The sequence below is a fragment of the Chlorocebus sabaeus genome, chromosome 2 (genome assembly GCF_047675955.1).
Source record: "Chlorocebus sabaeus isolate Y175 chromosome 2, mChlSab1.0.hap1, whole genome shotgun sequence".
Taxonomy (NCBI): Eukaryota; Metazoa; Chordata; class Mammalia; order Primates; family Cercopithecidae; genus Chlorocebus; species Chlorocebus sabaeus.
In genome coordinates this window covers 32826036-32853456 of record NC_132905.1, presented here as the reverse complement: position 1 = coordinate 32853456, position 27421 = coordinate 32826036, and the positions used below count along the sequence as shown (strand labels likewise).

Here is a 27421-nt window from a genome sequence, read left to right as displayed (position 1 = left end):
AAAAATACAAAAATTAGCTGGGTGTGGTGGCACGCAACTGTAGTCACAGCTAATCGAGAGACTGAGGCAGGAGAATCGCTTGAACCCGGGAGGCAGAGGTTGCAGTGAGCTGAGGTCGCACCACTGCACTCCACCCTGGTGACAGAGCGAGACTCTTGTCTCGAGAAAACAAAACAAGAATGGTTTAGTTCTTGTGAGATTTCTGATATATCAAAAGGATGATTTGGTTTAAGAATTCCATAGTTGCTCCTAAAAGGAACTTGTGAAAATGTAAAAAACATCAAGTTTCTGTTCGTTACTTCCTGTTTTGTCTTTAGGGTGTACAACTATGAGCCTTTGACACAGCTCAAGAATGTCCGAGCAAATTACTATGGAAAATACATTGCTCTAAGAGGGACAGTGGTTCGTGTCAGTAATATAAAGCCTCTTTGCACCAAGATGGCTTTTCTTTGTGCTGCATGTGGAGAAGTTCAGAGTTTTCCTCTTACAGATGGAAAATACAGTCTTCCCACAAAGGTAATATGTTCTTGAACTGCTTCTTTATTTATCTTGGTGAAGAAGGCAAATCAGAATACAGAAAACGTTTCCCAATGTTCCTGAACACAGAGCTTATTTTTATTTTTTATTTTTGATTTTCTGCTTTTATATTATGAAATACTTCAGGGTAAGAAAAATATAGAAATAAATAAAACATTCCACTAGTCATCACCCCAAATTTACATTTTTCAGCTCCACATACATTTTTTAATGATATAAAGCATTACTGGCACAATTAGTGTCTGTTTTTTACCCTTTACCTGTACCGTTCCCAGGGATGATCATTATCCTGAAGTTATTATAATATGCATCCCTTCTATTCATATTTCTGTTGACTTCTAGATACACACACCAAGTTTTTTTTCCCTTCATTTCTTCTACTATTTAGAAGTGATGGGTTTTTTTAATTAGCCTTTATTAAACTAGATTTTAAAACTATGGAAAAGTACAGAGAATAATGTAATTAACATTTATCTACTCTATGAGTTGGCAAATATTAATATTTTGTTACTTTAGTTTAGTTTGTAACAAAAATATGATTATATAAAGTTGAAGTCTCTCTGTTCTCCTCAGTTTTAGTCCCTTTATTTGCTCCCCAGATGGAACCACTATTCTGAAATTGGCATGTGTTCTTCAAGTGTACATTTTTATTCTTGACTATGTATGTAGCGTTAGTTTTTTGTATTGTGTTTACATAAATGGTATACTGAATATAACATGCAACTGTTTTTTTACTTGGTTATTTTGAAGTTCTACCTATTTTAATACATATCGAATTCTTTCATTTTTACTGTTGTGGAGTGTTGCTTTAAATAAATAGCCACTATTCATCCATTTTCCTGGAGGTAGACAATTGTGCTCTTTCCAGTTTTTTATAATTACAAATGATACTGCAGAGAACATTCTTGTACATGTCTCCTTAGCCGAGGAACACTAAGTTGTAGCCTGCACTTTTTTTTTTTTTTTTGAGACGGAGTCTTGCTCTGTTTCCCGGGCTGGAATGCAGTGGTGCGATCTCAGCTCACTGCAACCTCCGCCTCCCGGGTTCAAGCAATTCTACCTCAGCCTCGCAAGTAGCTGGGATTACAGGCACGCACCACCATGCCTGGCTAATTTTTGTATTTTTAGTAGAGACGGGGTTTCACTATGTTGGCCATGCTGGTCTCAAACTTCTGACCTCGTGATCCGCCTGCCTCAGCCTCCCAAAGTGCTGGGATTGGCCGGCTGTACTTATTTTTAACTGTATTAGGTGTTACCAAATTACTTTCCAGAGTATTGTTCCCAGCTTAAATCCCTGCTGGTAGGGTTAAGCAGTTACCATTTCTCCATATTTTCAGTAACACTTGGTATTGTTAGACTTGTACATTTTTGACAGTTTGGTAGGTATAAATAATACTGCATTTATAATGTGAATTTTTCTGATTTCTGTTGTGGTTGAGCATCTTTTCATATCTTTACTGGCCGTTCAGTTTCTTTCTTTATTGAATTTTCTATTTATATCTCATGTTCATTTTCCTGTTTATTGGTTTATTCTTTAATTTTGTTTTTTAGAGATGGGGTCTCATTCTGTTGCCCAGGCTGGAGTGTAGTGACATGATCATAGCTCATTGCAACCTTGAACTCCTGGGCTCAAGTGATCCTCCCATCGCAGCTTCCCAAGTAGTTGAGACTACAGGTGCCAGCCACTGTGCCTGGTTCTGTTAGTTTATTGATAGGAGTTCTTTATACATTCTAGATACTAATTATTGTTGATTATGTACATTAGATATTTTCTGCCTGTCTTTGGTTTGGCTTTTAACTTTGTGGGTTTTTTTGTTGTACAGTTTTACATTTTGACATGATCAAATTGTTATCTTTTCCTCCGTAACTTGTACACTTTATGCCCTGCTTAAGAAGCCATTCTTCGGCTGGGTGTGGTGGCTCATGCTTGTAGTCTCAGCACTTTGGGAGGCCGAGGCGGGTGGATCACCTGAGGTCAGGAGTTTGAGACCAGCCTGACTAACATGGAGAAACCCTGTCTCTACCAAAAATACAAAATTAGCCAGGCGTGGTGGCGCGTGTCTGTAATCCCAGCTACTCGGGAGGCTGAGGCAGGAGACTCGCTTGAAGCTGGGAGGTGGAGGTTGCAGTGAGCCTAGATCGCGCCATTGCACTCCAGCATGGGCAACAAGGGCGAAATAAATAAATAAATAAATAAATAAGCCCTTTTCACTCAAGCATTATAAACATATTTCCTACATTTGCTTCTAATAATCCTAAGTTTTGTTTTTTATCTTTAGATCTTTTGTCCATCTGGAATTTAAGGCATTGGTGAATGGCATAAAACTAGGAATTTAAGCTGGGCATGGGGGCATGTGCCTGTAGTCCCAACTACTCAGTAGTCTGAGGCAGGAGGATCGCTTGAGCCCTGGAGTTTGAGACTAGCCTGTGCAGCATAGTGAGACCCCCATCTCTTAAAAAAACAAACTAGTGATCTAATTTTTCGGTGAAAAGCTATTTGTCCTGACACCATTTATTAATTAAGCCCTCATTACCATGAATGTATAATGTTTTCTTGGTGGTTGAGTCATCGTTATTACCACTGGGCTTTCATAAATTTAACATTTGCTAAATTTTTGCTCACGTAAAGGGTTGAATCCTTAGTGAGGTAAATAATCCCTTGAAGAATTAAAAAGGGAAATGTAAGATGTTTGAAATTCCTAAGGCTTCTTTCTCTTACTGGAAGAAGAGGGTATGTGAGATTCAGCTATTGGTTCTAAATAATCAGTGGTGTTGACAGATGGGTTTCATCTGGTGTTTGTCTTGGCTTAAGGTTCAAGGTACAGCCTTGAGCTCAGAGGCCAGAATTTAAATCCTGATTTAAACCAGATATTTTCTTCCTTTTATTTTGAAGATGGTCTGTCACTCTGTCACCCAGGCTGGAGTGCAGTGACATGAATACAGCCCACTGCAGCCTCGACCTCCTTAAATCAGATATTTTCTAGACAGCATTTGTACAGGGTATTTTCATGCCCTCTAATAAAGTAGGTAGTAGCATTGACTCATGAGTGATGTCGTGAAGAGGTCCTTCATTTGTCTGAACTGTAGGAATTTGAAGTGACAGAAAGATGGCTGTTTCAGTTGATCTCTATTCCAGCCACTATTGCTGCATAACACATCACCCCAAAACTCAGTGGCTGAAAATAAAGCCAATCATTTTATTCTTATGATTTCTGTGGGTCAGGAGTTTGGAAGAACTACTCAACTGGCTAGTTCTAGCTCCAGGCCTCTCATGGAGTTGCAGTCAGATTGTGGCTGGAGTACAGCAAGGTGGCTGGGGACTGGCCAGGCATCCTCTTCTCCCTGTGGCTGTGTGGGCTAGTTTGGGCTTCTTGCACACAGTATAGCAGCTCAGGATGCTCAGTCTGCTTATGTGGCTGCTGACAGCTTCAAGGCAAGAAGTCCAGTTTGTAGGCAGAAATGGCCTTGCCTTTTGTGAGCTAATCTCAGAAGTTGTGCAACATCACTCTGTCACATTCTGTTGGTTACAAAGTGAGTCACAAACCTTCTCAAATTCCAGGAGAAGGAATTAGCTTCCCTTTCTTAATGGAGGAGTAGCAAGGTTCTAAAAAGGTTGAAGAGAAATATTGTTGCAATCATATTTGGCAAATACAGTCTGCCACAGTCTGAATTTATAAATGCTTCTTGAGATCCAAACACCAAACAAGTGCCTGTGTGGTGTAATAAGTATTACACTATACAGAAAGTGCAAAAGGGGCCTAGATGAGAAAGCTGGGGATTAAAGAAAACTCTGGAAAGCCTTTTGAAAAGGAGAGGATTGGCACTGGGCATGTGGGACAGAATGAGAGGGGGTGTTCAAGGAGCGAGAGGTGGCATGAGCACAGAGGAAGCAGTAAGTGCTTCCTGTGGGAGGCAAGGAAAGCACCTTGCATACCCATAGCAGGATAAGAACAGGAAGCGAGAAGGATCAGTTGGAAAGTGCCTCAAAAGCTCTTGATATTAAATTGTTGCAGGAGAAAATAGTCCTTGGATTTTGCTTTACTAGCATCGTGAGACCAACTTTCAAAACAATGTTAAATGAAATGTTTTAACTGAATTTTCCTGAGGTGTGATTATAGTTTATCAAAATCTGAATGTGAATTACTTTTGTTTCATTCAGTGTCCTGTGCCTGCATGTCGAGGCAGGTCATTTACTGCTCTCCGCAGCTCTCCTCTCACAGTTACAATGGACTGGCAGTCAATCAAGTAAGCAATCTGTTATGTAAATGGCAGGCTTTAGATGTCACACTGTTGAGTAAATCCTTAATTTTGCTGTATTATATTGTACGTTTTATCTAAACAATGACAAAGTGTATAATAGTGTATAGTAGACGGTTTATTTGATGAAGAGTTTGTATGTTAAAATAATTGTCTTTTTTTTTCAAGAAGGAGTCTTGCTCTGTTGCCCAGGCTGCAGTGCAGTGGCACGATCTTGGCTCACTGCAAGCTCCACCTCCCGGGTTCACACCGTTCTCCTGCCTCAGCCTCCCGAGTAGCTGGGACTACAGGCGCCCGCCACCACACCTGGCTAATTTTTTTGTACTTTTAGTAGAGATTTAGTTTAGAGGTTTCACCGTGTTAGCCAGGATGGTCTTGATCTCCTGACCTTGTGATCGTTCCGCTTCAGCCTCCCAAAGTGCTGGGATTACAGGCATGAGCCACCACTCCTGGCTGAAATAATTGTCTTTATTTGAAATTTATTGTCTGTCAGATTCCAGAAAGGATTCATTATGCAAATATTGTGTCCTACTGAGAAATAGTTGATTATATATCTCAATTATGTGATTAATTGAACTGGATATAGGCCATAAGCAAAGTTGTATGATTCATTCCATAATAAGCTGTGATAGAAATAATATTGTTTTGAAGTTTTCAGATGAAGACTTCCTTTGAAATGGCATGTTTCATTTTATGTTCTCAATGTTGCAATGGGGCATTTTACTATAGGTTTTTTTTTAATAGCTTTTTTTATTTTTGCAAGTCAGAGTTTTGTGTATGTATTTTTCATCCTGTAATTGATTCCGTTTTTTCTAGCTGTAGACCTATAGCTCATCCCTAAATATAAAATAATGAATGGTTTTGAAGTCAGTGCTCTCTAGGAAACCTGGCTGAAATGAGATGGTCCTAAAAACTAAGAACCTAGGGAAAAGATAAGATGGTCTGCTACTAACTGCTTCACCCCCTTCTTCCCTGAAAAATTAAGACCAACTTGTGTAATAATTGTACTATAGTGAGATCTTTACAAACACCCTGTTTTATGAGAGGAAATGTTTAAGACTCTTGAGTATGATCGTGTAGCCTGTGAGTATAGTAGAGCCTGATTTCCAACCCAGTCTGTGGGACTTTTACCACTTAAGAGGGACAAAGGGTTAGTCTGGAGGTAGTGAGTTATTTCCATTGGTTATTCACAGTCACTTACAGATCAAACTCCTTGTTCTACTCTTTCCTTCCTTCTCACTACTGCACATGACTTATCTTTAAAAAGTGGGTTTTGGGGGGTGAATTGATGGTGAAGGTGGTGAGTGAACTTGGAGCAGGTTTTGAAGTCGTGCAGGTTAGGTGGATGTCAGCACCTGGCCCATGACCTGAAAAACATTGAGAGGTAATCTAGATGTATGATGAATGTATTCCAAAGTTATTATTTTAATGTTCAATGATTGTACTTACATTAATTATTAAGTAAAAAATGCTTTAATGTGATAACATGTACATGTTTTTAAAAATTCAGTCATTGTGGAAAGGCACAGTCCCCACAGCTTGCTGTTACATTATACATAACTTTAGATACCATTCTTGCATGTCTTTCATCCTTCGCTTTACTGCATTCATTCTATGTGAGCTGAGGACTTTAGAAACATACTTGTTCTTTTATCTTCCACTTCTAGACTTTCTCAGTTTCGACATTGCTTTAAATTGTCAAGGTTTACCTTTTGTCTTCTAATTATAATTGTCTTCCAGACTTTATTTATAGGTCATGTCTAACAACAACAATAAACAGGCATTTGCATTTTTATGTTAATAAAAATGCCCGATATGGCATTCCCCCAGATAAATAATATGAGCCTCTGACTTATCCCACCATCATTTCTACTCCTACTTGCGTCCTCAGTAGTCGAAGCTGGTGCTGGATCTGGCTGTACAGTTAACCCTTTAGCAAGAAACCTAGCACATGCAGAAGCCTCTGTGGATCTGACCATCTTCACGCTCCACTTGGCAGGTGTCTCTTCCATTTTAGGGGCCAATAACTTTATTACCACAATAATTAACATAAAACCTCCAGCTTTGTCCCAATATTGAACACCCCTTTTCGTCTGATAAGTCCTCATTATGGCGGTCCTTCTACTCCTTTCCCTTGCCATTTTATTAACATAAAAAATGTAAATATAGCTCAACAAAGAACCAAGTGAGGTGATCAAATGCCAAGCAAAGGAGATGTAATTTATGTCACTGGGTTTTGTAGTTTTGTTTTGTTGGTTTTTACCCCTTAAATGAAAATAACCCAAGCATCAAATTATCTTTTCTTATACTCTGCTAGTTATTTGGAATTATCCCACATTTTAGTGTGCATCATATTTGGACTGTAACTTTGCTGTTTAGTACTTTATTTTTCCTAAGGCTTCTAAGTGCTGGTTTTACTTCTTTAGAGTATGCCTGTGCCATTTCACCATAATTTTCCATTCTCTCTTAAATATACTATGGAATACATGGAATCCACCTTTTATTCTTAAAAAACAAAAACAAAAAAACACACCTTCCTTCTGCTTGAGTCTGGATCAGTAGTTCTCCAGGCCTGCATTCCTGCTTCATCCTGGGATGTTGCTTCATTGCACATTTTGTTTTTCTAAGGAGTATTCTCAAGTAAATTTTCAGAAAGTATACATGACAGGTAAAAAGTTCTAAGCCCTTGCATGTCTGAAAATGTCTTTATTTGGATCTTAGTCTGGCTAAGAGTTTGCCACCTATTGAAGTCTATTTGGTTTTAATTTTCTCTGCTGTTTATGAGAGGTCTGGTGCTGGTCTGATTCCCATTCCTTTGAAGACTGGACTTTTCCTCCTCTTTGTAACCATTTTATCTGTCATGCTCTGAAACAGTGAAAGTGTATCTAGTTGTCTCTATGCTGCTTGATTAGCAGGGTCTTTTGTCTTCAACTCTAGAATATCTGACTGTTTTCTCAGCTTCCTATCAGAGGCAGTCCTTGGATTATTCATTTGTTTTAACTTTTTCCTCATTCTTTCATTTTCTTTGTGCTGTTTTCTAGATTTCTTTGGCTTTTTCTTATATCTTCTCTACAAATGTTTGATTTTTATATACATACTTTAAATTTTCTTGATTTTGTACTTGTATTCCCATGGTTCCCTCTTTATAGCAGCTTATTCCTGTTTTATGATGGCAATATTTTCTCAAAACTCTTAGGCAGTTTTGTTTTTAATGCTCCTGAATTATTGCCATTTAGTTTTCAAATATCTGATGAGGAATGAGAAAGCATTTGAAGTAGGTAGGATAGGTTTCCTTTGCAATTTTTGAGGTAGTTTTTCTCATAAGACTTCACCTCTGAATACAAAGATAGGGGTTTGGGCTGTCAGATTTTGCTTTATGAATGTGTTTTTGAATTGGAATTGGGTTTCTCAAATGGTAGAATGAAGAGTCTTTGTTCTGAAGCTCTGATATTCTCACTGCACACTTTAGCTCCCTTCACAGAGGAGATGGGTTTGTTTCCTTAGAACAGTGCTCTGGTTTTTGCCAGATGATAAAGTACTCATTCTTCCCCTACCCACTGTCCACTCACCTTCTCCAAAAATTCTCAACAACTATTGTCTTTCAATTGATAACCCTGTTTTCTTCCAGCCATCCACTCCTGCTCTCCATTCCTGCCACATCCAACTTGGAAGCTCCTCTGGGGCTCTGCTAAGAACACTGGGTCCCACTTTTCTTGTACACTTGTAGCTTTTGCCTATGTGTATTCCGAACTTCATTTTGTTTTATCCATCAATACTTTACCATTTGCTGTTTTCAAAAATTTCATTAATATCTCATTTTCTGATGATACCTCTACATACCCCCAAATTTTTAGTGACTCATTTTGATGGACATTTTAGAGGGAGGCTAGGCAAATACATACACTCATTCCGCTATCTTGAATTGGAAACTGCTGAAGTAATTTTAGATACACCATTAAACTGTTAATAAACAAATCTGCCTTTATCTTGCTCAGCATCATGTGAACTCTGAATAGTTAATGTCTTGCAGAAACCATCCAAAGTAAGTATTCTAACTGAAAACTATTTAAACTTTTTAGAATTCAGGAGTTGATGTCTGATGATCAGAGAGAAGCAGGTCGGATTCCACGAACAATAGAATGTGAGCTTGTTCACGATCTTGTGGATAGCTGTGTCCCGGGAGACACAGTAACTGTTACTGGAATTGTCAAAGTCTCAAATGCAGAAGAAGGTATGGTACAACTCTTTTCATTATTTGTCTCTCAATAATGATTTGTCAACATTCATCTTTTCTAAGATGCTCCTGAATCTCAAATAATTTGAGGAATTTCTTGTTGCTTACATAAGATAAAACATTCCCTTTAAAAAAAAACATTTATTTGTAGCTCACTATGACTTTGTTTTATATTCTAGTTGAGTCATTATAGGGAAAATGAAAATACCAACTATTGCATTTAAAACTTTTAATTTACAGGTTCTCGAAATAAGAATGACAAGTGTATGTTCCTTTTGTACATTGAAGCAAATTCTATTAGTAATAGCAAAGGACAGAAAACAAAGAGTTCTGAGGATGGGTGTAAGCATGGAATGTTGATGGAGTTCTCACTTAAAGACCTTTATGCCATCCAAGAGATTCAAGCTGAAGAAAACCTGTTTAAACTCATTGTCAAGTATGTACGCTGTCATTTGAAATTTTACTACATACATGCATGTTGGGGGTTCTCTTGGCTACAGGTAACAAAAAACTAGTCAAAATGGTTGGCAAACTACAGTCTGTGTACCAAATCCAGTGCACCATCCACTTGAGTGTGGCCTTTGAACTGAGAATGGTTTTTATATTTTTTAATTGTTGAAAAAATTTAAAAGAATATTTCACAACACATGAACTTATATGAAATTCAGATTTCATCCGAATGTGGTGGCTCATGCCTGTAATCCCAGCACTTTGGGAGGCCGAGGTGGGCGGATCACTTGAGGCCAGGAGTTTGAGACCAGCCTGGCCAACATGGTGAAACCCTGTCTTTACTAAAAATACAAAAATTGGCCGGGCGTGGTGGCAGGCACCTGTAATCCCAGCTACTTGAGAGGCTGAAGCAGGAGAATCACTTAAACCTGGGAGATGGAGATTGCAGTGAGCCAAGATCGCACCATTGCACTTCAGCCTGGGCAACAAGAGTGAAACTCTGTCTTTAAAAAAAAGGAAAATCAGATTTTAGTGTCCATAAGTAAAGTTTTATTGGAACACAGCCACACTCATTCATTTACATAGTGTGCTGCTTTTGTGCTGCAGTGGCAGAGTTGAATAGTTGTGACAGAGAACATATACATGGCTCACATATTTTTGCATTGTCCTTTTATAGAAAAAATTTGCTGATCTCTAGTTTAAACAGTACGTAGTGTTTACTATCTTACACAAGAAGTTTGTTGCTCAACAGAAGAGTGAGGTGACAGTGAATTCCAAAGCCACTTCAATTAGTTCTATGTAGGTTGGTGTTCATAGGGATTCAAATAGAAGTAATATATATTCAATAAATATTTGATAATTTTATTTCCATGCTATTGCCATGCCGTGGAGAAGAAGGCAAAGTATAGGCATTTTTTGCTTTAGTGGTTAAGAGCTTTTCTTTGGAGACAAACCTAAGTTAGACTCCTGCTTTGGGCATTTACTTCCAGTGTGATCTGGGACACCTTACTTAATTTCCCCTTTATTTGTATCACCTTAAAATGGAAATAGTAAGACTTACCTCAGAAGGTTGCTCTAAAGATTAAGTGGGATTTTATAATGTACTTAATTACTGCAACATACTGTTACTTTTGATAATTTTTTGACAATTGTGGGGTAATTTTGAAGAAATAGGAGAAAATGAGAGAGACTGAATAATAGATATATCTAAGAGAGGTGAAAAACTGAGAATGTTTTGAAATACATTGTATTATAAAAAGTGATCTTAGCCAGGCACGGTGGCTCACGCCTGTATTCCCAGCACTTCGGTAGGCTGAGGCGGGTGGATCACCTGAGGTCAGGAGTTTGAGACCAACCGGACCAATATGGTGAAACCCTGTCTCTACTGAAAATGGAAAAATTAGCTGGGCATGATGGCGGGCACCTGTAATCCTAGCTTCTTGGGAGGCTGAGACAGGAGAATCTCTTGAACCTGAGAGGTGGAGGTTGCAGTGATCTGAGATCGTGCCACTGCACTCCAGCCTAGTGACAGAGCAAGACTCTGTCTCATAAAATAAAATAAAATTAAAAAATAGTGATTTTGTCATGCTTTGCTGTTCAGTAGGCTCAGGTCTGTAAGAGGAGTTGATGCTTTTTCTTTCTGGCTTTAATATGTTAATTAGCCGACTGAGTAAAGAATAGTGCTCCACAGGGGCTTTTTGTCCCTAAATCCTACTTCCCTCTGAATAAATAGCCATCCAGCCCACCCTGGAAGAGAGGCTGCTCTAATCTAGGGTTGCTGGGGTAGTCTGGGAGTGAGTCCTTTGAGCAGGTGGCCAAGGAAGCAACCTGGTTGAGAATCCAAACATCTTTGGTTCGTTTTAATGGTTATAAATTAAATTAAAACAACCTTTTTAGTGGTCCCTCTTCTCCCATATTTATAGAAAAGTATGGAAAACTTTAGTTTTCTTCCCACAGTTTGCTTCCCCCACCCCCATGTTTGTGATTTCAGCATCAAAACATGGTCCTCCATTATCAGTCTAGCAGAGATTGGCAAACTAGGCAGGCTGCCTGTTTTTGTAAGTCAAGTTTTATTAAAATACAGCCCCACCCTGTTTACTTACCTTACTGTTCATAGTTGCTTGCAGGTTTACAAGTTGAGTAGTTGTGACTGAGACAGTATAGCCTGCGAAGCTGAAAATACTTCCTGGCCCTTTAAGAAAAAGTTTGTCAGCCCAGCCTAGGTGACAGTGGAAGTTTATGTTTTAGTTTAGATTCCTTCAGAAGCAATGATTTGGGTCAACATAGTTTACTTGGGAGGTGATTCTGGAGTTACTGGTAGGGAAATGGGGAAGTGATTGCAGCCAGTGTAGGTGCCTTAACGAACAGGTGACCCACTAGCATCTGGGACATAATCCTCCTGGGCCAGTGGAACACTCCACTGTGGAAAGCCAGCCTCAATATTTCTCCATTTAAGGGCCTACATTTGGGACTGCCCCCAGGAGTATTAAACACCTCAGCACTTCTGGCCTGTCCATCCTGCCTGCTGATGATGCTTGTGTGGCCATAGAAAGGTCTTTGGCAGACAGGTGCAGGTGCCAGTAGGAAGTCGGAACATACTGAACAGTGAGTGCCAAGGGGATACGAGCACACCACCACCTCCTTCTGTGTTTACATATATTAAAAGGGAATGAAGACTCACATTTTACTCCTGATTTTCTCTCCCACCCTATTTTTGTTTGTTCCTTGTTTATAAATTGACAAATATAAATGTACTGCTTTATACTCTTTTTCTTTTTAAATTTTTTTTTTTAGAGACAGGGTCTTGCTGTGTTGCCTAGGCTGGATTGCAGTGGCACAATCATAGCTCACTGTAGCTTCAAACTCCTGGCCTCAAGTTATTCTCCCACCTCAGCCTCACAAGTAGCTGGGACTAAAGGTGTGTGCCACCACGCCTGGCCAGTTTTTAAATTTTTTTTGTAGATATTGGGGTCTCACTTTGTTGCACAGGCTAGTTTGCACTTTTGGGCTGAAGCAGTCCTCCCACCTTGGCCTCCCAGAATGCATGCTGGGATTACAGGCATGAACCTGTAAACCAAAAATAAAATTCTAAGGCCCCCCACCCATTTCAGCAGACTTCCTCCTCAGCCAGGGCTTTCAAGATATAACCTGAAAGACTGATTCAGACCACGAAGGGAAGTGGGGGTCCGACATGCCTTATACCTCTCTGGCATTAACATCAACACAGATTTTAAGTCTGATAAGAAACATTTTACAGCCTGTTCTCTCTCAAACCTGCTAGCTAAAAGCTTCATCTGCATGGTAAAACTTTGGTCTCTACAACCTCTTGCAACCCAAACATTCCTTTCTGTTGATCCCAGGTCTTTAGACAAACTCAACCAATTGTCAACCAGAAAATGTTTAGATTTACCTGTAGCCTGGAGGCCCATGCTTTGAGTTATCCCACCTTTCTGAACTTTCTGGTTCTACGAATCACTGCACCCCGCCTCATTTTCTTATTTAATTTGACCTTTTGACTTGAATTGAAAAAAAGGAAATTTTATCACATCTTACACTATTATATACTGAGTTCACTTCTTAGTCTCCAGTCAATGTCTTGGCTTCACAGTCTCAATATGTCTATTCACATAAAATACAATATAATCCTGTATCCTAAAATGGAAGACCATGATTGTGATGCATTTTAAGGCCAGTTGTACAAGAAGAACAGCATTGTATTTGGTTACTTTAAGATGCTTTGCAAGTATCCTCTTTTCCTTATCCAGGCAGAGTTTTTTTAAAACATTCTAACCTTTATAGATTAACCAAGAATTTTGAGAAATTTACTGTAAGAATAAAATTTGAGTTGAGGGGATGTAAATTTTTTACATTTGTCTTTGTTGATATTAAGCAAGTTAAACAAATTGTAAAGGAGATCTAATGGATCAATGAAGTATAAATTGAATTTATAAGTTGTGTTCTGTTTTTCAGCTCGCTTTGCCCTGTCATTTTTGGTCATGAAGTAAGTATTTTACTTCGTTTTTACTCAAAAAGTATATAAAGTTAGCAAAAATAACATATAAAGACTTTCCAGAAAGTAGCAAATTTCTATTGGCCAGTTATTTATATTTTAATATGAATCTTTATTTGTAAACTAATAATATGGGAGGCAAACAAACTATAGCTCCTTTATTTTTATTTTTTTATTTTTTGAGACAGGGTTTCGCTTTGTGACCCAGGCTAGAGTGTGATGGCGCAGTCGTAGCTCACTGCAGCCTCGAGCTTTGGGGCTCAGGTCATCCTCCTGACCTCAGCCTCCTTAGTAGCTGGGACTACAGGCATCCTCCACCATGTGCAACTACTTTTTTTGTATTTTTTGTAGAGATGGGGTTTTGCCATGTTGCCCAGGCTGGTCTCTTAAGTCCTGGCCTCAAGTGATCCACCCAATTTAGCCTCCAAAGTACTGGGATTATAGGTGTCAGCCATATAGCTCCTTTTAAGAAAAAAACTTTTACCAACTAGAGTAAATATAAATGGACTTTTATTTTATTTGTTTATTTATTTATTTTGAGACGGAGTCTTGCTCTGTCGCCCAGGCTGGAGTGCAGTGGTGTGATCTCGGTTCACTGCAACCTCCATCTCCCAAGTTCAAACAGTTCTCCCACCTCAGCCTGCTGAGTAGCTGGGACTACAGGCACGTGCCACCACACCCAGCTACTTTTGGTAAGAAATGGGCTTTTAAAGTGACTAGACACTGCCAGTATTAAAGCAGAAAAAAAATATTTCTCGTTTTTGTGGAATGGATTTATGCCTTGCAAGGTAGGTCTTAGCAATTTCTAAAATACCTCTCTGATTTTGTATGCTTTCAAGTTTTTACTTTTTAATCATTTACATGATAGAAGTTTGTTTTTAGACTTCCTTTTCTTAGAAAAAAATTAACATTCAATCAGGCTTTTAAAGCAATCCCCAAACAAATCAATGTTATAGAAGGAGGGGAGTACCCTCTTTACTAGTCACCTTTATGTTTTCCTTACTTTTGTTTTTTGTTCTTTTTTTTGCACTTGAGCTTGTTAAAGCAGGTTTGGCATTAGCACTCTTTGGAGGAAGCCAGAAATTTGCAGATGACAAAAACAGAATTCCAATTCGAGGAGACCCACACATCCTTGTTGTTGGAGATCCAGGCCTAGGAAAAAGTCAGATGCTACAGGTAGAAAATCAGTCATTTAGTGTTTGTTCTTTTGCTTGTAAAATGCATTAATAATTCACAAGTGGATTTTCTCAAAGCGTGTACTGTGTGTGTTCCAGAGGACATGGTTAGGTGGCATAAGTGAATTGGAATTTGTGTAATATGTAACTTATATCTGACCATATTTTTGAATTGAGCCAGTCTCCTGTTACATAGGCTGTACAAACATCCTGGTCTGTTGAGACATCAACTATTAGGAAATATTAACCATTTCTCTAACCATTGTTTTGCTAGTCTTTGTCATCGTTATGTGACCTCACCTATGAACAGAATAGTTCAAGGGAGTTAAAACAGGGTCACCTATTCTCCCTCGTACAAGTACATAAACACTGTATTGGGCTTTAAGAACAGTCTGCTAAGCAACTTTTTTTTTTTTTTTTTTTTTTTTAAGAGACAGAGTCATACTCTGTTGCCCAGGCTGGAGTGCAATGGTGTGATCTGGGCTCACTACAACCTCCGCCTCCCACTTTCAAGCAATCCCTGTGCCACAGCCTCCTGAGTAGCTGGGATTATAGGTGTGCACCACCACGCCCAGCTAATTTTTGTATTTTCAGAAGAGACGGAGTTTTGCTCTGTTGGCTAGGCTGGTCTTGAACTCCCGGCCTCAAGTGATCCACCCACCTCAACCTCCCAAAGTGCTGGGATTATAGGTGTGAGCCACCACGCCCAGCCCAAAGCAAGGCAACTGCTGTGACCAGTCATTTGTAGATCCCCAAGAAGATTCTGCCTCTGCCAGTCAGAGCCTAATGGTTTTCCTTTCCTGGGTTTTATGATGGCTCTAGAAGGTGCTGCTTATTGGTATGCTTGTAGTTTCCTTAAAGTGACACCCAGTAAGCCAGCCGTAATGTGCTTTCTACTTTTATTTTTTTGAGACAAGGGCTCCCTCTTTTGCCCAGACTGAAGTGCAGTGGTGTAGTTTTGCTTACCGCAGCCTCCACCTTGGGCTTAGGCAATCCTTCCAACTCAGCCTTTCAAGTAGCTGGGACTACAGGCATGCGCCACCATGCTTGGCTAATGCTTTTTTTGTAGAGATGGGGTTTTGCCATGTTGCCCAGGCTGGTCTCGAACTCCTGGGCTCAAGCAGATCTGCCTGCCTCAGCCTTCCAAAGTGCTGGGATTACAGGTGTGAGCCACTGCGCTCAGCCAGTGTACTTTCTAAAAATGCCTGTGACCCCCTTCTTCACTCGATGTGGAAAATTGACCAGGGCTTCTCTGGCCCTTTTGTAAGTTGTAGTATTGTGTCTCCTAAATCTTTGTCCGAGGATTGGGACCTGGCTGTACATCTTAATTACCTTTGGAGCTCTTTGAAAATACCATAGCCCACTGCAAGCCAATTGAGTTCAGAGTTTCCATGTTAGAGTCCTAGTGTCTATGTGTGTACAACAGTCCACAGATGATTCTAATATGTAGCCAGACTTGCGAACTGCTTTGATCTTGTCATTACACTATAAACCCACTGTCCTTCATATCTGAGTTATCCTTTATTGCCTGTGGTTGAGTGTTAAACCAGTCATTTTAATTCCTATTAAGACATTTCATCTATGTTTGGTTCCTTTTGGCCAGCTGGGGCTACTTTTTAAAAAACAAATTCTGCTCTGAGACCTCGCTACAATGTAGCCTGACAACAGAGGCTCAGGGTACCCCTTATAGGTGAAACAAAGCTCATAATGAACAAGAATCTGGGTGCAGTGGCTTACGCCTATAATCCTAACACTTTAGGAGGCCGAGTCGGAAGGATTACTTGAGGCCTGGAGTTCAAGACCAGCCTGGGCAACAAAGTGAGACCCTATCTCTACAAAAAATAAAATAATTAGCTGGGCATGGTGGCGCACACCTGTAGCCCCTGCTACTCCGGAGGCTGCAGCAGGAAGATTGCTTGAGCCTAGGAGTTGGAGAATGCCGGGAGCCGTGGTTGTGCAACTGCACCCCAGCCTGGGCAATAGAGCAAGACCTTGTCTTAAAAAAAAAGGGGGGGGGGGGTGGATCACAAGGTCAGGAGTTCGAGACCAGCCTGACCAACATGGTGAAATCCCGTCTCTACTAAAAACACAAAAACTAGCTGGGTGTGGTGGCGGGCGCCTGTAATCCCAGCTCCTCAGGAGGCTGAGGCAGGAGAATCACTTGAACCCGAGAGGTGGAGGCTGCAGTGAGCCCAGACTCTGCCACTGTGCTCCAGCCTGGGAAACAGAGCAAGACTCCTTTTCAAAAAAAAAAGAAAAGAAAATAGTATATTTAGAATATGTCGGAAAAGATGCATGTGGGGATCTGAATTGTTACAACTTTTTTTTCTGTCTTTTGTGGTGGTGTACACGTATGTGTGTAACTTTGGAATTAGTGAATTATAGGTGGGAGCCTGCTTTAACCCCTGGAGTGTCTTATCTGTACACATCTCATAATTTATACATATTGTTTGCAGTATATAAAACTTCCTTTTTTTGCTCTTTTTTTTTTTTCCAATGTTTCTTGGCAGATAGTTGTTCTAAAATATATGTAGTGGTATTGAAAGTGTTAATACCAAGAAGTTACACTGGCAGTTTTTCTTGTTTTTCAGACCTGGAATAATGCTTTTGGCTCAATTTAAAAATAGAATCTGTAATATTAGTGGAAATTAAACATTCTGAATAGCATAGAGTATGACATCTAAGCCACACAAAGCCAGGGTTTTTAAAAACGAGACTAACAGGCTGGGTGCAGTGGCTCATGCCTGTAATCCCAACACTTTGGGAGGCTGAGGCAGGAGGACCAAGCTGGACAATATAGTGAGATCCCGTCTCTAAAAACAATTTAAAAAAATTAGGTGTGATGGCATGTGCCTATAGTCCCAGCTACTCAGGAGGCTGAAGTGGGAGAATCACTTGAGCCTAGAAGTTTTAGACCAGCCTGGGCAACATAGTGAGACCTTGTTTCTACAAAAAATGAATTAGTCAGTCATGGTGGCATGCTCTTATAGTCCCAGCTACTAGGGAAGTTGAGGCAGGACGATCACTTGAGACTCGGAGTTCAAGGTTGCTGTGAGCTAGGATTGTGCCACTGCACTCCAGCCTGGACAACAGAGTAAGACCCTGTCTCAAAAATTATAAATAAATAAATAAATGTAACAAAACAAAATAAAAATTAGGCTAACACCAACCGTTGTGAACCATTTACTTTGTATTTTTAATTGTGTTTTCTTCTGACCTAGTAAATCATCATACTCTGTGTGTTATAAGGTTTCTCAAAAAGACTATATAAGTAACAAAAATAATGGTAATTACTATTTATTGAGCCAGCAGCATAAGATAACAGTGGGTGTTTGAGATGTGAATACTATCTCAGCTTTCTGCAACCTCTGCCTTCCAGGTTCAAGCCATTCAAGCCTTATGTGCCAGGTACCAAATCAAGTGCCTTGCATACATGATTTCATTTATTGTTCAGGGCAATGCTGTGATAAAACATAAGGAAGCTGAGGCTCAGAGAGGTCTGAGAGCCACACAGCTGGTGCATGGTGGAGCCACGATTTAAACACATCTGCATGACTCCAGAGAGCTATGCTTTTAACTCTTATGCTGTTTACTTTTCTGGCCTGTTATAGCATGTTTGCTCAGAAGGTGAGCATGTATTAAGCCATTTTATTAACTGATGTTTAAAGCAGCATTGGAACCTTCAAAATTAAAATTGGTACTCATGTTTTTGCTTTTCGAACTAGAAAATGAAGGATAAATTAGAATTGTGTTGAGTATTTATATGACCACAGACTTCAGAATCTGACTGCCTGGGTTTGACTGAATCCTGACTTTCCACTTTCATAGCTGTGTAGTTCCTCATTCACTCTTTGTTGGCCTTGGTTTTGACATCAGTAAATCAGGATATAATAATACCTTCCTCTGATGGTGATGGTGCACCTTGTACAGTAAAGCTCTTAAAAGAATACCTAGCATGTACCTAACATTTGTGAGCAACTCCTGTTAGCTATTACTTCCCTTTTACTTTGGATGATTCTCTTAAACTTTTTGTTTCCTTAGGCAGCGTGCAATGTTGCTCCACGTGGCGTGTATGTTTGTGGTAACACCACGACCACCTCTGGTCTGACGGTAACTCTTTCAAAAGATAGTTCCTCTGGAGATTTTGCTTTGGAAGCTGGTGCCCTGGTACTTGGTGATCAAGGTGAGAAACCAAAGGGAATAACTAGTGATTCTGGGACTTTTTAAAAAGCTTTTTCCTTTTCAGTTAATTTCTTTACATTCTGTTTAAGAGACATTTAGATAGCACAGTCCTAACCAGTAAGTTGACACTGTCAGAAATAATCATTGGAAATGCAGTATCATCATTTTTATACTACAGAATTGAAACTGTACTTAATGTCATTCATTTTCAGAATCTTATAGCAGATACAGTATATGTAAAAATCAAATAAATATGTGTAGTTCCCTACACATCCCATTTCATACCACTTGTCACGTTTGTGATCTTTTTTTCTAAAGCCTATTTTGAAGCTTTATAGTAAGCTCCCTGTAGGATGGGATTTGGATGTCTTGTTGACTGCCATGTTCCCATTGCCTAGTACATAGGGGCATAGTAAATACTTGTTGAATGCATTACTATTATTTAGCTCTAAATAGTTTAAAAATCTTGGCACTGACAAAAAGGTGGATGTCATCCCTGGCTCACAGAGGACTTGCAATAAGAGATTAGAGCTGTTGGCGGCCAGGCGCGATGGCTCACGCCTGTAATCCCAGCACTTTGGGAGGCCGAGGCGGGCGGATCATGAGGTCAGGAGATCGAGACCATCCTGGCTAACACGGTGAAACCCCGTCTCTATTAAAAATACAAAAAAATTAGCCGGGCGTGGTGGCGGGCGCCTGTAGTCCCAGCTACTCGGGAGGTTGAGGCAGGAGAATGGCATGAACCCAGGTGGCGAAGCTTGCAGTGAGCCGAGATCGGGCTGCTGCACTCTAGTCTGGGAGACAGAGAGAGACTCGTCTCAAAAAAAAAAAAAAAAAAAAAAGATTAGAGCTGTTACTTTAGATGTTTTGTTCTTTTTATGAGACAGAGTCTCGCTGTGTCACCCAGGCTGGAGTGCAGTGGTGCAATCTCAGCTTTCTGCAACCTCTGCCTTCCAGGTTCAAGCCATTCTGGTGCCTCAGCCTCCTGAGTAGCTGGGATTACAGGTGTGCATGACCACATCCAGCTAATTTTTGTATTTTTAGTAGAGACGGGGTTTCACCATGTTGGCCAGGCTGGTCTTAAACTCCTGGCCTCAAGTGATCCGCCCACCTCACCACCCAAAGTGCTGAGATTACAGGCTACAGGCATGAGCCACCGCACATGGCCTACTTCAGAATGAATAGTTTTGCTGTATTGTAAACCAACTCATTGTTTTTTTTTGAGGATTTGAGTGATAGGTGATAAGAAATCCAGGCATAGGGCCCAGCAAGAAGAAACCTCTACACTGGGCTTTGCCACCTAAGTTTCTCTTTGTGATGCCTTCATCTTACTGGAAAAACATGTTCCTGTCAGGCAGTGCCCAGATTCCAGTCAAGTTAAGGTTGTTCACTCCTTCTGGTTTTCCAGTGACTTCCACTTTTCTGAACCCAGGACCTAGTAGCCACATTTGACACAGTTAATCACTCCCTCCTACTTGAGACCCTTAACTCTCGTTGGTTTCCAGGCCACTTTACTTCATTCTTTACTTCTTTCGCAGTCTTTACTGGTTCTTGATCTCCACACCCTCTTACCTGTTGTTAACTTAGGTGTAGTTCTTGGACCTTTTGTCTTCTAGATCTGTATTTACCTTGTTGGTGATCTTGTATTGTTTCATTGGCTTTACCTAACTATCTGTGAAAAATTCTAAATTTATAATCTCTTTTCCCTTAAATATCAGGCACATACTTCTTACTGTCTACACAGTATCTCCACAAATTTCTCAAACTTAACATGTCTAAAATTAAAATCCTGATTTCGCCTTTCAAATCTATTTTCATAGTCTTCCTCATCTCAGTAAATGACAACTCTCATTCTAATTGCTCAAATCAGAGAACATGGAGCCATCCTTGACTTTTTCTCATACCCCATATTAATCTGTCAGCAAATCTTGTTGACTCTACTGTCAAAATATATCCGCTATCTAACCACTTCTTCATTACCCTGGTCCATGGCACCATCATGTCTCACGTGGATTATTACTGTAATCTCCTAATTGGCATACCTGCAACCACCCTTACCCCTTCCTGTTATTTTTAATACAGTAATCTCATTAAAAATTAGATTATGTTACTCTTTTGCTCACAACCCTCCAGTAACTGCCCGTCTCGCTCAGAGTAAAAGCCAAGTCTTGAGAGTGGCCCAGGGCCATTCATGTTCTGGTGTTTCACCTCTTTTGCCTCCTTATCTGCTGCTTCCCGTGTTTCCTCTTCTCTAGCTCCACTGGCGGCTCTACCTTGGACACCACCAGCACACCAGGCAGGTCACATTTCCTCATAAGGGCCTTTGTACTTGCTGTTCCGTTTGCCTGGAATGTTCTTACCCCAGATAGAGCTGCAAAGGCTTGTTTTCTTTCCCCCTTCATGTTTTGCTCAACTGTCCTGATCCCAGTGAGGCCTTCCCTAAATACTGTATTTTAACTTATAACCTCTCCTGCCCTGCTGCCACCTTAGCAGACCTTATTTTCCTTACCCTAATCTACTTTTTCCTTCCATAGCACTTTTTACCTTCTATATTATTTACTTTTTTATTGCCTACCCCCATATTGGCTGAGTAGAACGTAAGCTTCACAGGAGCAGGGAATTTTATCTTTTCACTGCCATACCCGGCATGCCTAGAACATAGTACTTTTATATAGAAGGCATTCAGTTTATTGAATTTATACATTTATTGCATTTATATCCAGTAAATATTTGCTGAATAAATAAATACCAAAAACATGTATCTGGTTATTATATAGCTCATCAGAAGTGAGAATATCTTTGCTAAGTACCAGGTAAAATATAGTAATAAAAAGATGATACTCATGAAACCATGCAACTTTTCATTAACTAGAAGTAGAAGGTGATTTGGAGGTTTTTAAAAAAAATTTTAATGCCAGTACTTTGGGAGGCCAAGGCGGGCGGAGCACTTGAGACCATGAGTTTGAGACCAGCCTGGCCAACATGGCAAAATCCCATCTCTACTAAAATACTAAAAATACAAAAATTAGCTGGGTGAAGTGGCACATGCCCGTAATCCCTGCTGCTCAGGTGGCTGAGGCACAAGAATCGCTTGAACCAAGGACATGGAGGTTGCAGTGAGACATGATGGTGCCACTGTACTCCAGCCTTGGTAACAGAACGAAACTGTCTCTCAAAAGAAAAAAAAGGTTCAAAGTTTATGTTTTATGCTTTAAAACAAGGGGTCAGTAAACTTTGGTCTATAGGTCAAACCAGCCAGCAGCCTGTTTTAGTACAGTCCACAAGCTAAAACTGGCTTTTATATTTTTAAAAGATTGTAAAGTACAAACAAACAAACAGAAAAGCCCAAGAATATGTAAGATTGTGCATGGCCTGTGAAACTTAAAATATGTACTTCTGCATCTTTGCAGAAAAGGCTTGCCAGCTCCTGCTTTCCACTTTGAACAGTGACAGCCAGAGTAGGGAGTAGCTTGACTTTGTTCCTACCCCATCCCCATCTCTGAGGAACTGTATTAGCAATCTTGATAATTTCCATTAATACCGTGAATCCAGAGAGGTATAGGCAGACAGAGCAATAGACAGCCTAGGGAAAGGTGGAGATAAAGCCTATGAGTATACCACTGCTAGGATCTTAGCACAGGCAGGGTAGGCTCACTATGTCCCAGAGCTCCACATTGAACAGCAGGAACAGGCTAATGCACTGGGATCCCCTGCCATGAATATGGGACACATTCCCAATAGAGGGGGGTAAACCCTCAGAAGAGAGGTCAGCAAGAAAAGTGGCACAAAGTTCAACAAAGCCCCCCCTTGCTTCCCCCTCCTAAATCATTTAGGTTACCGAAAAGTGCAAACTGTAGCTGGAAAGGAAAAAATGGGACGAAATTACATTGGGAAAAGAGTATTGACGAGAATTCTTGTATACTGTGTCGGAAAAAATAGGTTTGGACAGAGCAGCCATTGTTATACACGAGCAAGATAAAGAGACAGCATAGCAGCTATGAAGAAATAATGTAGGAAGAAAGAAAGACATTTAATATGCCCAATAAAAGACCTCATTCTAGACAAAATTATAATCTAAGGAACAAATGAAAATTTCCCGTGAGTGTTTTATGTTTGATAAGAACATAAATTTAATGAAATAGCTCAAAACAAAAAGATAAGGATATGAGAGACAAATTGATGACTAACAATGTTATTAAACTAATATGTAAAATTGACACTGCTGAATGAGAAATTATAAAGAGTAGAGGCTTGAGATAATCACAGTGAATGCAAAAGAACAAAGCTTAATGCAATTAGAGGGGAAGTAACAGAGAGAACAAAGGAAATTCAACATAATTGGTTCCGTGAAGTAGAAAACCCAAACATGAAACCAGAAATGGATTCAAGGATAGAATAAAATCTGTTGAAATAAACTAAAGGCACTGAATGTACCAAGAATGTCATGTCTATTGCACAAGTTATTGGGGACTCTCTAACATTACCTTGTATTATTTGTCTTCCTTGCTCCTCATACCAGTTAGGTTAGCAGCTGGGGGTCAAAAAGACTAATCAGCAGTTATTTTCCATATACTCCTCTGTGCTAGCAAGGCTTACTTGGGTGTAGAGTAGATATGGAGGGGTTAAACCACAGCAAAGCCCTTCAGATGTGACCCCCAGATACTAACCTAACTGGTGTGGGGAGAAAGGAAGCCAAATATTACAAGGTAATGTTAGAGAATCTCCAATAACTTAATGCAATAGACATGACATTCCTGGTACATACAGTGCCTTTAGTTAGTGGTGGTGCATTGTGTTACGTTTAAAGAGGTTAAGTGATTTCCCTATAAGTGCATAGAAGTGTATAGACAATACCTGGTATAGGTTTTGAAATATACTTATTAAACATAATAAACTTATATGTGTTTTGAAGTATACTTAATAAAGTGTGTGTGTGTGTAAAATCTCACCTGTTTGAATTTAAGTACTTAAACGTTTTGAGGGTTACTCTTACCTCCTCTTCATTTTTGTAATCCTCACAACACAGTGCCTTGCGTATGAAAAATGCTAAAGGAATAACTATTACAGAAAACTTAGTTAAATAAGACAAATGCATTACTTGTGGTGAAACAAACAGTAATTCTCCATTGTATGACATTTTATAATTTTAACTGCTGAAACAAATGGCAATAATTATTGTCAAACAATTTCTATCCTATAAAATTTGGAACTCGACCAAAGAAAAAATGTTTTTGTCTGCATTATTCTATTTTGATTGTAGGTATTTGTGGAATCGATGAATTTGATAAGATGGGGAATCAATATCAAGCCTTGTTGGAAGCCATGGAGCAGCAAAGTATTAGTCTGGCTAAGGCTGGTGTGGTTTGTAGCCTTCCTGCAAGAACTTCCATTATTGCTGCTGCAAATCCAGTTGGAGGACATTACAATAAAGCCAAAACAGTTTCTGAGAATTTAAAGTAAGTCTCTTCAAATATTTATACCTTTAATATATTGAATCACTCTAATTCAATAAGAAAAAGAAATAGTTCACAGAACTATATGGGAAATACATGGATAGTTCACAGTAGTTACAGATGTCCAATAAATGCACAAAAATGTGCTTAAACACTGCAAAGTAAAACAATGAAGTACCAGTGAGATCCACCAGATTGGCAAACATTTTAAATATTAATCATTATTGGCAAAGTAGTGTGGAAATGGTTTCTCTATGGCTGGGCGAGTGGCTCATGCCTGCAATCCCAGCACTTTGGGAGGCTGGAAAACAATGAAGTACCAATGAGATCCACCAGATTGGCAAACATTTTAAATATTAATCATTATTGGCAAAGTAGTGTGGAAATGGTTTTTCACTGGCTGGGCGGGTGACTCACGCCTGTAATTCCAGCACTTTGGGAGGCTGAGGCGGTTGGATCACCTGAAGTCAGGAGTTTGAGACCAGCCTGGCCAACATGGCAAAACCCCGTCTCTAGTAAAAATACAAAAATTAGCCAGTCGTGATGGCAGCCGCCTGTAATCTCAGCTACTTGGGAGGCTGAGGCAGAATTGCTTGAACCCGGGAGGTGGAGGTTGCAGTGAGCTGAGATTGTGCTACCACACTCCAGCCCCCATGGGTGACAAGAGTGAGACTCCATGTCAAAGAAAAAAAAAGAAATTGTTTCTCACATACACAATTTATTATTTTGAAGGACCCCTTGGTATGTTAATCACAATTCTAAATGCACATTCTGTTTGTTATAGCCACTCTACTTTTAGGACTACTGTTCACAGAAATAGTCATACAAGTGCACAATGACAGGTTTATAGCATGGTATTGCAGCATTATTGCTGCCAAAAATTGGAAACACCTTAAAACTATAGTAAGACTGTAGTGATTATGAGAACAAAAATGGCTTTGTATGTACTAATGGGGGAACATGTCTGTGCTGTACTATTAAGTGAGAAGAGCACATTAACATACTTAAATATGTGGTGTGATCCCGCTTTTTTCAAAAACAATGTTTATATCTGTGTTTTCTCTTCTAATTCATTCTGTACCCCTTGGACAAAATGTGTGGAAAAGGAAAAATAAGTGATACAAAAGTGAGAAAAAGACAAAAGAGTGCCTCCTAAAAAATTAGAGCCTTAAGCCTAGTAGGGGTGGAGTTAATTTCCTGTTGTTTAATAATGTATCAATATAGAAACAGTCTTTGATACATAGTGAAATACACAATTTGTACTTGGAGATTTAGGGTATTTACCACCACCACCAAAAAAGTCGACCTACTAGTAGTTTTTCTTTAGTAAAATGACAAAGTGCTATATTAGAAAAATCAGAAAGATCTATTGAACAAAAATCCAGGGGACTTAGATTCTGTTTTTTAATGGTATCATGAACAAAATACTGAACTAGCTAACCTCTGATATGTCATGTAGCAGTATTGCTAATTAGTGATAATAGGACATAAAGAAGAATTCAGTGGGTTTGGTGGTGTGAGAAAGGGCCATGTCCTCAACCTACCCAGGGTAGATACGTGTAATTCTTGTGCCCATGTTGCAGTGGGTGGATATATCAAATCCAGGAAGCTATTTGCTTATTTCTTTAACCTAAATCTTGGTTTTTCAAGTTCTACATGGAACTTGAGTAGTAAACAAGTGAGTAAACAATTTTCTAGTTTTTCCTTTTGATTCCAATCATTGTTTCTTCTTTCTTTCATGCTTCGTAGAATGGGGAGTGCACTACTATCCAGATTTGATTTGGTCTTTATCCTGTTAGATACTCCAAATGAGCATCATGATCACTTACTCTCTGAACATGTGATTGCAATAAGAGCTGGAAAGCAGAGAACCATTAGCAGTGTCACAGTAGCTCGTATGAATAGTCAAGATTCAAATACTTCGGTACTTGAAGTAGTTTCTGAGAAACCATTATCAGAAAGACTAAAGGTATAAATGTTTCTTCTCCTTGTTCAGTTTGGTTCTGTTTGAAAGTCAAAGTTCAGTGTGTGGCTTATTGTAGAGCAGGATATAAACTTTTTTTATCAGAACTTTTTAATATTTCAATACTAGAGTTTATGTAAACTTCATTTGAAATAATCTAAGTCGGCCTGGCGTGGTGGCTCATGCCTGTAATCCCAGCACTGTGGGAGGCCAAGGCAGGCAGATCACGAGGTCAAGAGATTGAGACCATCCTGGCCAACATGATGAAACCCCGTCTCTACTAAAAATACAAAAATCAGCTGGGCATAGTGGCGTGTGCCTGTAATCCCAGCTACTCAGGAGGCTGAGGCAGAAGAATTGCTTGAACCTAGTAGGCAGAGGGTGCAGTGAACTGAGGTCACACCACTGCACTCCAGCCTCAGTGACAGAGAGAGACTCCGTCTCAAAAAAAAAAAAAAAAAAAGAAAAAGGAATCTAAGTCAGCTAAGATGAAAGCTACAGATAAAGTGTTTGGTTGATTTGGAGAGTCTTTTAGAATTATGTATTTATCTAAACAAGTTACTTATTTATTTTGAGACGTAGTCTCACTCTGTCGCCCAGGCTGGAGTGCAGTGGTGTGATCTCAGCTCACTGCAACCTTCATCTCCCGGGTTCAAGAGATTCTCCTGCCTCAGTCTCCCAAGTAGCTGGGACTACAGGCACGTGCCACCACGCCCAGCTAATTTTTGTATTTTTAGTAGAGACGGGATTTTGCTGTGTTGGCCAGGCTGGTCTTGAACTCCTGACCTCAGGTGATGTGTCTTCCTTGGCCTCCCAAAGTACAGGGACTACAGTTGTGAGCCACTGCACCTGGCCTAAACAAGTTATTTTAGCAGAAGGATTTTATTTGCCACTTATCTTTGTTATCTTGGGCCTTTTAATCATGCTTCAGGTGGTTCCTGGAGAAACAATAGATCCCATTCCCCACCAGCTATTGAGAAAGTACATTGGCTATGCTCGACAATATGTGTACCCAAGGCTATCCAAAGAAGCTGCTCAAGTTCTTCAAGATTTTTACCTTGAGCTCCGGAAACAGAGCCAGAGGTTAAATAGCTCACCAATCACTACCAGGCAGCTGGAATCTTTGATTCGTCTGACAGAGGTTTGTTTCTTTTTATGGTC

At 39.7% G+C, this 27421-nt stretch overlaps 1 protein-coding gene across 2 annotated transcripts in view; it reads left to right on the top strand.

Moving 5' to 3' along the window:
• Positions 1-27421, top strand: part of MCM8 (minichromosome maintenance 8 homologous recombination repair factor) — a 49333-nt gene that overhangs the window by 13184 nt on the left and 8728 nt on the right. Inside the window, exons 7-16 of one of the 2 annotated variants that reach the window (XM_008018729.3) lie at positions 318-516; positions 4697-4782; positions 8874-9025; positions 9269-9464; positions 13448-13478; positions 14523-14663; positions 18704-18845; positions 24105-24300; positions 26047-26266; positions 27192-27401. In XM_008018729.3, coding sequence (XP_008016920.2) covers positions 318-516; positions 4697-4782; positions 8874-9025; positions 9269-9464; positions 13448-13478; positions 14523-14663; positions 18704-18845; positions 24105-24300; positions 26047-26266; positions 27192-27401 — 1573 coding nt within the window. The remainder of the gene's footprint in view (positions 1-317; positions 517-4696; positions 4783-8873; positions 9026-9268; positions 9465-13447; positions 13479-14522; positions 14664-18703; positions 18846-24104; positions 24301-26046; positions 26267-27191; positions 27402-27421) is intronic. The other variant, XM_008018739.3, reaches the window with a different exon arrangement.